This window comes from Mastigoproctus giganteus, chromosome 9 (genome assembly GCF_048544385.1).
Source record: "Mastigoproctus giganteus isolate SK-2022 chromosome 9, ASM4854438v1, whole genome shotgun sequence".
Taxonomy (NCBI): domain Eukaryota; kingdom Metazoa; phylum Arthropoda; class Arachnida; order Uropygi; family Thelyphonidae; genus Mastigoproctus; species Mastigoproctus giganteus.
The window spans coordinates 80,772,240-80,785,007 of record NC_143583.1 but is presented as its reverse complement, the minus strand read 5'-3'; the positions used below and the strand labels follow the sequence as shown (position 1 = coordinate 80,785,007).

The 12,768-nt window shown below is 38.9% G+C and overlaps 1 protein-coding gene across 1 annotated transcript in view; it reads left to right on the top strand.

The window, feature by feature from the left end:
- LOC150080484 (uncharacterized) overlaps nucleotides 1-12,768 on the top strand; it is a 155,961-nt gene that overhangs the window by 41,895 nt on the left and 101,298 nt on the right. Inside the window, exon 4 of the mRNA XM_090381941.1 lies at nucleotides 9,481-9,566. Within this exon, the coding sequence (XP_090238067.1) occupies nucleotides 9,481-9,566 (86 nt within the window). The remainder of the gene's footprint in view (nucleotides 1-9,480; nucleotides 9,567-12,768) is intronic.

Here is a 12,768-nt window from a genome sequence, read left to right as displayed (position 1 = left end):
GGTCATCGCGCAACACAGTGGCAGCCCCCAAGGCAGAATGCACTGGTTCCCAAAGGAACTAGTAGTAGTGACTCTATTGTCAGGGAAACGGGAAACATGCTTTGTGAAAAGGACAGGTGAAACAGGACCAGGGTATGTCTGCCAGGGGCAAAGGTTGATGACGTTGTAGAGCGGATATCATCTTTTAAAGGCACAAAAGGTGATATAGTTGTACATGTTGGCACTAATGATATTAAGAGTAGGAGACCGGTGGAATTACTTAACAAGTACAGGTCACTGTTGAAAAAAAGTCGTGAATTAGGGCTGAATTTGAAAGTGTCTGCAATTCTGCCCAGACACGATAGGAGTGAGTATGTGATGAGAGCCCTGTTGATCAATTTGGCCCTGGAAAGATTGTGCAAGGCTCGAGGGGTAGAATTTTTTTTTCAGCCTGGTCTGTACTTGTTAACAGGAGAGACTGCTTCTACAGGGATCGGATACACTTAAATAGAAAGGGTGCAAGAATATTTGCTAATGCTATCGAGGCAGTGTTAGGTGGGTCGAAAAACTGCTAGATTGGGGGATACAAGGACTAATAGATTAACAGTAGCCGCTGTCAGAGGTGAAAGTGATTCTTGCACTGCTTCTAGTGGAATGAGCAGCAGCCTGGAAAATAAGATGCAGGATATTTCAGAGACTGCTGGGAAACATTGGGGTACAAGTAAACACATGAGTTGTGTTAGGGTAGCTAAGAAAAAGAACAGGTGCATGTATACTTGCGTGTACACCAATGCTAGGAGTTTAGTAAATAAATTTGATGAATTTGAGGTATTGCTCAAAACATCAAAGGCAGATATTGTTGGAATTTCAGAGACGTGGTGTCACACAGATATAAGGAATGCAGAACTGGAATTTGGGGAGTACAATGTCTACAGAAAGGATAGACAGGATAGGAAGGGAAGAGGTGTTATGCTATTAGTTAAGAAATACATAAAATCCAAGGAAGTGAAGCCAGTCGACATCGCTGGACAGTGCAGTGTCGAGTCAGTTTGGTGCGACATAAGCATTGGGAGATCAAAATTGAGAGTAGGAGAGTGCTATAGGCCTAATGAATCTGATAAGTATAATAAGAAACTGTACAGGGAAATAGAGTGGGCCAGGAAATCAGAGAGTCTTATAATGGGGGATTTTAATTTCCCAGATATTGACTGGAATTTGGAGGCTGGTCACTCGCACACTAGCAAGGCTTTTGTGGATTTATTGGATGATTGTTTTCTACATCAGCATGTTTGGGAGGCAACTAGAGGGAGTAATAATCTTGATTTGATTATCAGTAGCGATTCTTCATGCATTAAGAATCTGCAGATAAATGAACCACTAGGTGGCCAGTGATCACAGTGTGCTGAAGTGGGATTTACTCAAAGAGGTAACTACCATTAGGGGTAAAGGGAAGGGATATTGCTTTCGTAAAGACAACTACGATGGACTGAGACAGTATTTAAATTCTATACAGTGGGACCAACTGATGATATTACAAACAGCAAATTCAAAATGGGAAGCATTCAAAGAACTTATCTTGGAAGCTACTAGGCTTTACATACCAACTAAGAAATATTGTTCAAGGTTTAGGCCTAATGGATGTCAGATGAAGTAATGAGACATGGCAGAGAAGAAAAATGCATGGGATACATACAAATTAACACGTGACACAGAAGCTTATGATAGATACAAGTTGATCTGTAACCAAGTTACAAAGGAGGTTAGGCAGGCAACGGCAGGTTACGAGATATCTTTGGCAAGAGATGCAAAGAAAAACAGCAAAGAGTTCTTTACATATGTAAACTCTAGAAGGAAGGGGATGAATCAGATTGGTCCACTGGATATCGATGGGTCAACTGTTGATGATCCTACTCAGGTAGCTAACAAACTAAATGAATATTTTGCATCGACATTCACACATGAGGAGCTATCCACTCCTCATGTGTGAATGTCGATGCAAAATATTGCGAGGGGAATGCCAGAGGTGTATTCAACTCTGGCAGTAAGCTAGAGAATCTTGTAATAACTGAGAGTAAAGTGGAGGAGAAATTGTTGAAGATAAATACAAGAAAGGCACCTGGGGTGGATGGGATCTATCCAGTTATATTAAAGGAGGCAGCAAAGTAAGTAAGCACACCCTTAGCCATAATTATGAAATCTTCCTTGGACTCAGGGGAAGTACCCAATGTACTGGAGATGTGCAAATGTGACCCCAATTCACAAAGGAGGATCAAAGGGGCGACACAAGTAATTATAGACCTGTTAGTTTGACTTCTGTTCCCTGAAAATTAATGGAGGCACTGGTTAAAGAAGCACTGCAGGATCATCTAGACAAGACTTCAGTTATAGGTCAGACACAGCATGGTTTTATTAAGGGGAAGTCTTGCCTGACCAATTTGATTGGATACTATGATGCAGTCACAAAAGAACTGGATGCAGGGAATAACTTTGATATTGTATACTTGGATCTTAGAAAGGCTTTTGATACTGTTGCACATGGAAGACTGCTGCACAAATTGGAGCAGTGTGGCATTGGAGGCAAATTGCTGCTGTGGATAAAGGGGTGGTTGAGGGGGAGAAGACAGAGTGGTAATCAATGGACACTGCTCATTGTGGACTAATGTTATTAGTGGAGTCCCTCAGGGTTCAGTATTGGGTCCATTATTGTTTTCTGTATTTATAAATGATATTGATGATGGTATATCAAGCTTAATGTCCAAGTTTGCAGATGATACGAAGGTTGGCAGGGTTGTCAAGGACACTACTGACACTATGCTACTGCAACAGGATCTGGAAAGGTTGAGCAGATGGGCTGAGAGGTGGCAAATGAAGTTTAACATTGACAAATGTAAAGTACTACACATGGGAAACAGCAACCCCAGAGCAACGTATCAACTCTGTGGTACTACACTGACAGTGGTATAGAATGAAAGAGACCTGGGGGTGGTTGTGCAGGCAGATATGAAGTTTTCTGATCAGTGCAGATGGGCTGCAAGAGTAGCTCATGGTGTATTGTCGATGATATATAGGAATTTTTCTAGCAGGGATAAGGAGGTGATTATTCCCTTGTATAAGGCAATGGTCAGGCCACACCTAGAGTACTGTATAAAAGTCTGGAGGCCTAATTTCAAGAAAGATGTAGAGATGCTGGAACGAGTACCGAGAAGGGCAACAAGATTATTGAATGGAACAAAGGGGTGCTCTTACGAAGAAAGGCTTAAGTTTTGCAAATTACAGTGTCTGGAGACTTGGCACCAGCGAGGTGATCTGATAGAGGTGTATAAAGCCTTGAATGGTTTGAGCATGCTCAATGCTGATGGGATTCTTCCTCTTGGTCAGAATAATCACCTGAGAGGGCATTAATTCAAATTGAGGAAGGACAGATGTAGGATAGATGTGAGGAAATTTGCCATTAGTCAGCGGGTTGTTAGTTGGTGGAACAGACTTCCATCCCTTGTCGTGGAAGTTGATAGCCTAAATAAGTTTAAGGCTCAACTGGACAGGTATTTCGAACGAACAGAGGGGTGAAGTGGAAGTGGTTATTTTTTATTTATTTATTTATTTTTTTTTTTTTTGGCTGATGCTGCATGAGCTTGCTTTCTTGCATCAAATGCCTATGCTAATGTACTATCATCAGCAAAACTATGGATAGGATTTCCAATCAGTGGAATATGGTCATTAATATACAAGAGGAAAAGAGTGGGAGAAAGAACTGAACCCTGGTGAACACCAGCATTAGTGAAGAAGTTTGAAGACAGAGTGCCGTCACCCACAGTGATGGCTTTCTGTCTCCCAATTACAAACAACAGTTGGAAAACCATAATTTGGAAGCTTATTTAGAAGACCTTTATGTCAAACACCATCTATGAAGCCTTTGAAATGTCAAGAGCAGCTGCTTGAGTTTGTCCATAGATGGGTAACATAGACCAGAATATCAACAGTGGATTGACACTGACAGAATCCATATTGGCGATCGTTGATCAGATGGAAGGTTTCTAGTTAAAGAGTTGGTGGTTAACTGATTTTTCCATTACTTTAGAAAGAGTATAAGTAACTGCAATAGGAAGATAATTGGATGGGAGGGATTTGTCACCCTTTTTAGGAACTTGTTGGATATGAGCAAATTTCCAAGCAGAAGAAAAAACACCTATGGAATAAGAAAGTGTAAAAAGGCAACACAGAACAGGTATAAGTTCAGGAGCACATGTTTTGAGAACAAGTGGAGAAATACCACCAGGACCCTCAAGATTGTTCAAAATCTTTCTGACAAACTGACCCCGTGTAGTCTGCTGTTTTTGACAGAAGACTACAGGAGGCAGGCATTGAATGGCATTGAATATATAATTAAATTATGCCTCTTCTTTTATGAAATTTATCACACTTAAAAACACGACACTTTCGTCTGGTGATATTTGCCAAATATGCATGTGAAGCTTTTAGCCAGGTAGTTGTGTATATATAATGTGAACTGGTTCATACATGTATACAGGTTGTGCATCTTGTGCCAATACATGTATCTAGAGTGAATTTAGCTTCAGTGAGCTTCATTACACAGATGGGCCATTTCACAAATTATTTATTTGTAAGTGTGGAGCCATATTCCTTCAATGTAAGAGCTGACAACACGGTTGCGTTGTTTCTAGTAATATCTTGTTATCTGCTAATGAAACAACAATTGCAGGATTTTTGAAGAAGATTGTAGAGGATCCAATTCCCTCACCAAATCATTTAGCTTATTTTTGTGAACTGGTGCAGTTTGCTTTTCATTTTATGGGGGATAATGACTATTCCCAACACGAAATTACTGGAAACAGTCACTGTCACCATACACATTGCCATTCAGAATCAGAGGATGAAATTTTATTTAGAGTTTTTGGTGAAGAAGATATAGTAGATCATCATCATCCAAATCTGTTCTATCCAGTGAGTGGACAAATGACTATGATGTAAGGCACCTCCATAGCCAGGTGGGCAGGAGCAGTAGTGTGTAGCACACACTTCTTGATTAGACTGGGGTTCGAGCCCGTGACCACTAAATACGGAGGATGCGGAAAGGTCAGGGAATGAACACCGCATATCCCCGGAGCAATATGTTGCTAATGCTCCTAAAATCCGAATAACAACAAACACTATGATGTAACAAATCAGTCCTGATCAGCCTTCCATTCACTCTTTCTCCATGTTATCCTATTTCCTGTTAGATCTTTAGCTAGTCAGAATGGGGCCCCTTTCTTCTAATGCTTACTTATGCCATTGATCTTCCTTCCTTTCAGTCTTCCTCTATGCCTGTTACTATTTGTACGAATATCTGTTTAGATAATCTCTCTTCTCTCATCCTTTCAAATTGCTGATACCCTTAAGTTTATATCACTCGCCTTAAGATATTTGATACCTTAATATTTGTTCTAATTTCATCATTTGTATATAGTCTTGTCACTGCTTCCATCTGTTATTTTTAGTTAGTCTTAAACTCATTTCTGAAGATTTTTTAATTCTTATTTCTCTATTTCGTATTCAGCTCTCATTCTCATAGGCTAAAATAAGCATAAAAACTACCGTATTTCCCCATGTATAAGACGCACCTTTTTTCGAAAAATTTGGGGTCTAAAAACTGTCTAAAAAATTTGGGGTCTAAAAACGGGTGTGTCTTATACAGTGGTTGTAGATTTTTTTTTTTTTTTTTTTTTTACTTGCATTTCCTGTTTTTTCGTGCTCATTGATTCGCACTTGTTACCAGTATATTAGGTTACATTTTGCCATGTTCTGCCTAGCAATGGCTCAGAAAAGATTTTCGTACAGTGCTGAATTCAAGTTAAAAGTGATCCAGTTTGCAAAAGTGAATGGAAATCGTGCTGCTGAATGTAAGTTTGGTCCTGCTCCAACTGAGCAAACAATCTGAGACTGGCTACGGGAAGAAGAAACCGTACTGAAAATGCCATGGCAGAAGAAGAAACCCTACTGAAAATGCCATGGCAGAAGAAGAAGGCCATTAGAGGCAAATCAGCAAAATGGCCTGATTTAGAGAGGGAATTGAAGATATGGATTGAGGAGCAAAGGACAATTGGAATTCCCGTGTCCACAAAGATGGTTCAGCGTAAGGCAAGAAGAATTGCTGATGAAAAAGAAGGTACTGATTTCAAAGGAGACACAATTGGTGCTTCAGGTTCATGAAATGGAATGGACTAAGCATGCGTACACACACCAGACTTTCCCAAAAGATGCCTGAAAGCTATGAGCAGAAGGTCCTTGAATTTCATTGTTTTGTCATTCAATGTCGGAAGACACATCAATTTGAGTTAGGACAGATTGCAAATATGGACAAAGTCCCCCTTCAATTTTATGTCTCAAGTAACAGAACTGTTGATAAGAAGGGGGTGAAAACTAACTGTGAAGACAAGTGGACATGAAAAGAACCATTATACAGCTTGTTGTACCGATGGAACCAAGCTGCCTCCTATGCTGATTTTCAAACGCAAAACAATGCCAAAAGAAGACATTCCTCGAGGAGTGATTGTCCACGTTCATGACAAGGCTTGGATGGATCAGGATGGGATGAAGATCTGGTTTGGAGTAGGAGACCAGGTGGGCTCTTACACAAACCTGCCCTGTTGGTGCTTGATCAGTTCAGGGTGCACACAACAAAAAATACAAAGAAGATTGCTGCAGAGCAAAAAACAAAACTTGCTGTCATACCTGGAGGCTTGACATCCCAGCTCCAACCACTTGATGTCACCATTAACAAACCCTTCAAATCTGCCATGAGAGACGAATGGAACCAATGGATGAAGTCTTCTGGGGACAATTTAACACCACCAGGGAGAGTGAAGAAACCAACTATAGGAGAAGTTTGTACCTGGGTGAAAAGATCCTGGGATAATATCAAGATTGAGATCGTTGTCAAGTCATTTAAGAAGTGTGGCATTTCAAATGCCATAGATGGAACTGAGGACAAGGTGATATATGAAGACAATGATTTGTCATCAGACACAGATGAGAACAAGCTAATGGATGGGAGTTTTGACAGTGATGAGTTGTATGAATTTTATGATGAATAAAACTTGAGTTCAATAACTTTATGTAATATATTTTTCAAATTTCGGGCTCCAAAATTAAGGTGCATCTTATACATGAGGAAATATGGTATATTATAAACAGATATTTAAAGATAAAGCACTCAAACCTATGTTGGTTTAATTATGTTTATTTCCAATTTGAAAAATATGTAAATAATGGATTCAAACATTTTGTGGTATTTTCTTACCACTTCTTCAGTACTTTGTTTTCAGTTCACCTTGAACATTTTATAGCTGGATGAAAATTTTCAGTCCATAGCTTGTTTAGCCTTTCTGTAACCTTTCCTCCTTGAAAGATCTATATAAAAGTTTGCATTATTTTGTTATGACAATACACAAGTTGTTACCAGAAGCCCAAGTTAAAGTTTGAATTTATTTTTTACTTTAAGAAAGTTAATCATTTTGTCTTTCAGTTTTTAGTATAATGGTTTTTTCTGTATTATTGAACTGGGTTATTACTAACAAAAGGCCTTTTTTTAATGGAATTCTTAAAATTCTAGTAAATTACATTTTTAGGAATTTTTTGTAAATCAAACTCAGATCGAATTCAAAGAATTTTGTTTTATGGTTAATTTTATATAAGTAAATAACAGTAATAAGTAAACATTTACTAGCTGTCTTTGCAATATCACTGTCGCAAACATCACTTAGGTTACAAGGATTTATTGACTTGTTTAAGGTAAAATGTGTATATCTGGTTTTCTTAATCTCTTCGGGATTATCTTGTAGAAATATTTCTTTTATGGTAAACTGCTTCCTATTATTCCCAGTACATTCCACTTAGTGCTTCCTGTGCTCTTCCATCAAAAGGGTGTCAGAATTTTGAACAGTCTTGATGCCAAGAAAGCTTCAGGACCAGATGGCATTTTTCTACTTGTTCTCAAAGCAAGTACTGCTGAGTTGCTTTTTGTACTCCTCAGTTGCTTCTGTTCTGTGTCGCCTATTCACATTTTCATATTCCACTAGTGTTTTTCTTTCTGCTTAGAAATTTTCTCTCTCAAACCAGTTCCTAAAAAGGTGACAAATCCCTCCCATCCAGTTATTGTTCCATTACACTTAACTTTACTCTTTCCATAGTAATATGGATTCTTCTAGTGTCGATTCACTGGTGACGTATTATCTTATGTTATCTATCTCTGGACAAATTCATTTGGGAAGTTTGGTGAAACTCGAGCAGTTGCACTTGACATTTCTAAGGTTTAATAGTGTTTGGCATAAAGGTCTTCTAAACACGCTTCCAACTTTTGGTTTGCTGACTGTAATTGGGTATCCAGTGGGTGGTGGTAGATGGCTCTCTGTTTTCTAACTTCTCCACTAATGCTGGTGTTCCCCAGGGTTCAGTTCTTTCTCCCACTCTTTTCCTCTTGTATATTAATGACCTTCTTCCACTAACAGGAAATCCTATCCGTAGTTTTGCTGATGATAGCACATTGCATTCTTCCACCTTCCAGTTTAAGAAATCTTGCCCTGCACAGCTTCTTCATCTTGAATATCTGCTACTAGTTCCTTAAATGCTGCTATCCAGGTTTCTCCTGTGGGGCAAAGATAGCTTAGTTAATTTTAGTCCTCCTAAAACTCAGTCTTGTCTTATCTTGTAAAAAAGGATTCTGCTCCCGTGTTCATCTTCAATGACACTCAGATCTCTAGACCAGATCACGTCTCTATTAGGGATTACACTCACTTCTAATTTCTCTTGGAATAAGAATATCACATATTTCTTCCTCTGCATTTAAAAAAACTGGGTTTCTCTTTCTTTCTTGGTATAACTTTTCTTCTAAACAACTACTCTCTGTACAAATCTGCTCTACCATGGAATATTTTTCCCACATTTTTGGTGGTACATCGAAAACCTCTCTCAGACTTCTAGACTCCATTCAATATAGGGCAGTCAGGTTAATTAATGAACCATCTCTTACAGTCTCTCCACACTGTCTCAGATGGTTGCATGCCTTATATAGATACTTCCTTTGGCAGTGTTCTTCTAAATTGGCATCTATAATTATCCCTCTCTCTTTCAAAGTCTGGACATGTGTTTCAATCAGTCAGCATCCGTTTACTGTTCAACTTCAAACTTGCAGAACCAAGTTTTCTTCTTCCTCATTTATCCCTTCAAATTCTCTTTTCTGGAACAATCTTTCTTTACATGCATTTTCTGAAAATTAGAATCTACAGAAATTCAAATCTAATGTCAACAAATATCTTCTTTCTTCTCAATATTTGACCCATGCACGGTACTAAGTACTATAGGTTCTAATAACTTTCATGTTTGGGGTTTTCATAAAAAAAATAATAAAGGAATAAGTTTATATTATATTAATTCATAAATAACCACAATGGTTAAATAGATTTAAGAGAGTGATTTAAATTTTATTCATTATTTTATTTTCAGGAATGAAGAAAGTCTTGAATTACAGTATATACTTGAAGGTCATAGTTTAGGGGTTGTTTCAGTTGATATAAGCTATGATGGTTCAGGTATGTTTTTGTTTAAAATTGGAAATAATGTTACCAGTTGAAGTTAACATTTGTACAGAATATTCCTTTGGAACATATGCAGAATTGGTTTAAAAAGTCATGGAACAAAATCAGTACATTGCAGGTGGACTGATGTCTGATCATGAGAAGACATGCACATCTCTCCACAAAAACACATAATAGCAAAATTATTCATTTGGCATTAAATTAGTAGGCATGACAGGTCCCAGAGGAAAGTACAGTGTTTCACAGGTTTCGGAGTGGCAGAAAAGGATCACCACGAGCTAGCAAGAATTTTTGCCAGTGGAGAATTAGCAACAGAAGCACTGAAAATGTTTCAGATGATTTACAGCAGACAAAGAATATCCCAGTCCAAGGTATTTGAGCGACATTACATTTCATGGACTTTTATGAATCATCAGTAGATGGCTTACAAAATTGTGAAAAGGCTGCAGGAGGTTGTGCATTCTGATCATTGTTAGGTAGTGGAGAAAGCTAGAGAAATCTGAATTTTGCTTGGCAGCTGCCAAACCATCCTTAGTCAGAATAAGAAGCTGCATTGTATCTGATAACACATTTTACCAAGAATGCTGAAGTAGGAACAATACTACAGCTGCACAAGGATCAGTGATGAGTTCATCAGTCTATTATTTGGTTGGTATTTGCCACCGAATCCTCAGTCAGAATTAGAAGCTGTACTGTATCTGCCAACACATACCAAGAATACTGAGGTAGGAACAGCGCGACAGCCACTGGGATCACTGGTGAGTTCTTTCAAAAGGGTGTGGTGATATTGGAAATCTTTTCATCTGATAAGGCACTGATAGTTAAATCAGTGCCTTCTCAGTTTATCATTTTATAATTACAGAAACTAAGGTTGTAGAGCAAATTGCTGCAGCTAAATGCAAACAAAGCACCTGGGTTGATGGAATCTATCCAATTATATTAAGAGAAATGCAAAAGATGTAGTAGCTAAACCTTTGGCCATGATGAGAGCCTCCAACCTGTAGATTGGAGATGTGCAAATGTATCCCCTATCCACCAAGGTGGTTCAAAGGGTGAAATGGGTAACTGCAGACCTGTCAGTTTAATTTCTATGTCAGAGAAAATAGTGGAATCAGTTAAAGAAGTAATGTAAGAGCATATTGATAGGAGTGGATTCCTAAAGCATTCATAGCATGGGTTTGTTAAAGGGAGATCATACCTCACAAATCTGAGCAAAGAATAATTTTGACATTATCTGCTTAGATTTCTGTAAAACCTTTGATACTGTACCACATATGATTGTTATATACATTGCAGCAATGTGGCATTGGGGAAGTGGACTAATGTTGAGTGAATTTATGCAGGGGTTGGTTTTGGGCCCCCTTACTGCTTTTAATGTTTATTAATAATATTGATGTAGGTATTTCAGCTTTGATGTCTAAGTTTGTTTCAAAGGGATCTAGATAAATTAACAGTTGGGATATAAAATGGCAATTGATGTTTAACAGTGTAGTGTACTGCATTTGAGTAGCAGTAATCCCAGAATAACATACTATTTGAGTGGTACCAAACTCAAATTATTGGAGTAGAAAAAAATGTAGGTGTAATTGTACAGTCTGATAATAACTTCTCCCTGCAGTATGAACCAGCTGCTAGAACAGCTCATGGAATTCTGTTAATGATATACAAAGGGTACTAGGAAAGTTTTGCAATATGACACAACAATGAATCACAGGAAGCTGCTTGTTGCTGCATGTTGAGACATGTTCATACGTGCATAGTAGCCGCCGCGCCAAGTCGATGGGCTCAGTTATTCATTAGTAGTGAGAGTGTAAAGTGCTTGCGATGGCATTGTGGTCACGAAATGAGATAAGGACAGTTTTGCGGTATAATTTCGTGCGTGGTTTAACCATAGACCAGTGCTTAGAAGAAATGACTCTTGCACTAGATGATGATTGTCCACATCGTACAACGATATTCAGGTGGTATAGAGAATTCCAAAGGGGAAATTTCACTCTGGAGGATTCTGAGAGGCCGGGAAGGCCACAAACGTCAGTTACGGAGGAAAACGTTACTGCTGTGAGGAAAATGCTTGACGAAAACAGGCGAGTGACCTACCAACAGATAGAGGATACTTTGGGCCTAAATGCACAAGCAATTCGTTCGATTCTGCAAGATCATTTGCATGTGAAGAAACTTTGTTCTCTCTGGGTGCTGCATCAACTGACTGAAGAGCAGATGACACGACGTGTGACTTGGTGCCGGGAGATGTTAAAAAAGTTTGATAAGGGACAATCTCGGTATGTGAACAACATCGTGACAGGTGACGAGACTTGGCTGTACTATTACGATCTGCCGACCAAGGCTCAAAACAAAGTTTGGGTCTTTGATGATGACGACACACCCGTAATTGAAAGAAAATCCCGATCTGTAAAGAAGAAAATGATAGCTGTATTTTTCAAATCGAGTGGAATTGTGGAACGTGTCATTTTGGACATGCAGAAGACAGTCACAGCTAAGTGGTATACTGAACAATGCCTGCCTAAAGTCATTGGATCTATGAAGAACCTGTGGCCAAAGTCAAGAATGGACACCTGGTACCTCCATCGCGATAATGCTCCAGCTCAGCGCCAAAGCCTGCACCGAATATTTGACCACGACAGGACTGAAACTTCTCGAGCACCCTCCCTACAGTCCAGACCTTGCTCCCTGCGACTTTGCACTGTTCCCGCATGTGAAAATGAAGCTAAAAGGGAGGCGGTTTTCCAGTGATGAGGACCTTCTATGGGCTTGGGACAACGAGTGTGCTTTACTCCCTAGTGAAACTTGGCAGAACTGGTTTAAAGATTGGTTTCGGAGGATGGAGAGGTGTATTGAATGTAGAGGAAATTACTTTGAAAAAATTAAATAAACAAAGCTGTATTGCAAAACTTTCCTAGTACCCTTTGTACAAGAACTTTGCCAGCAGTGACAAAGAGGTGATTGTAAGGCAATGTTTACATCACATCTGGAATACTGTGTACAGGTTTGGAAACCTTGTTTTAAGAAGGATATAAATCTGTTATAAAGGGTGCAGGGCAAGCAACAAGTTTAGTTGGAGCACACAGAAGTATATTCTTACTGAGAAAGACTGGGATTCTGTATATTGTAGTCTCTGGAAACTAAGCAATTTGTGGGGTGATCTAATTGAAATGTATAAGGCTTTAAAAGGACTAAG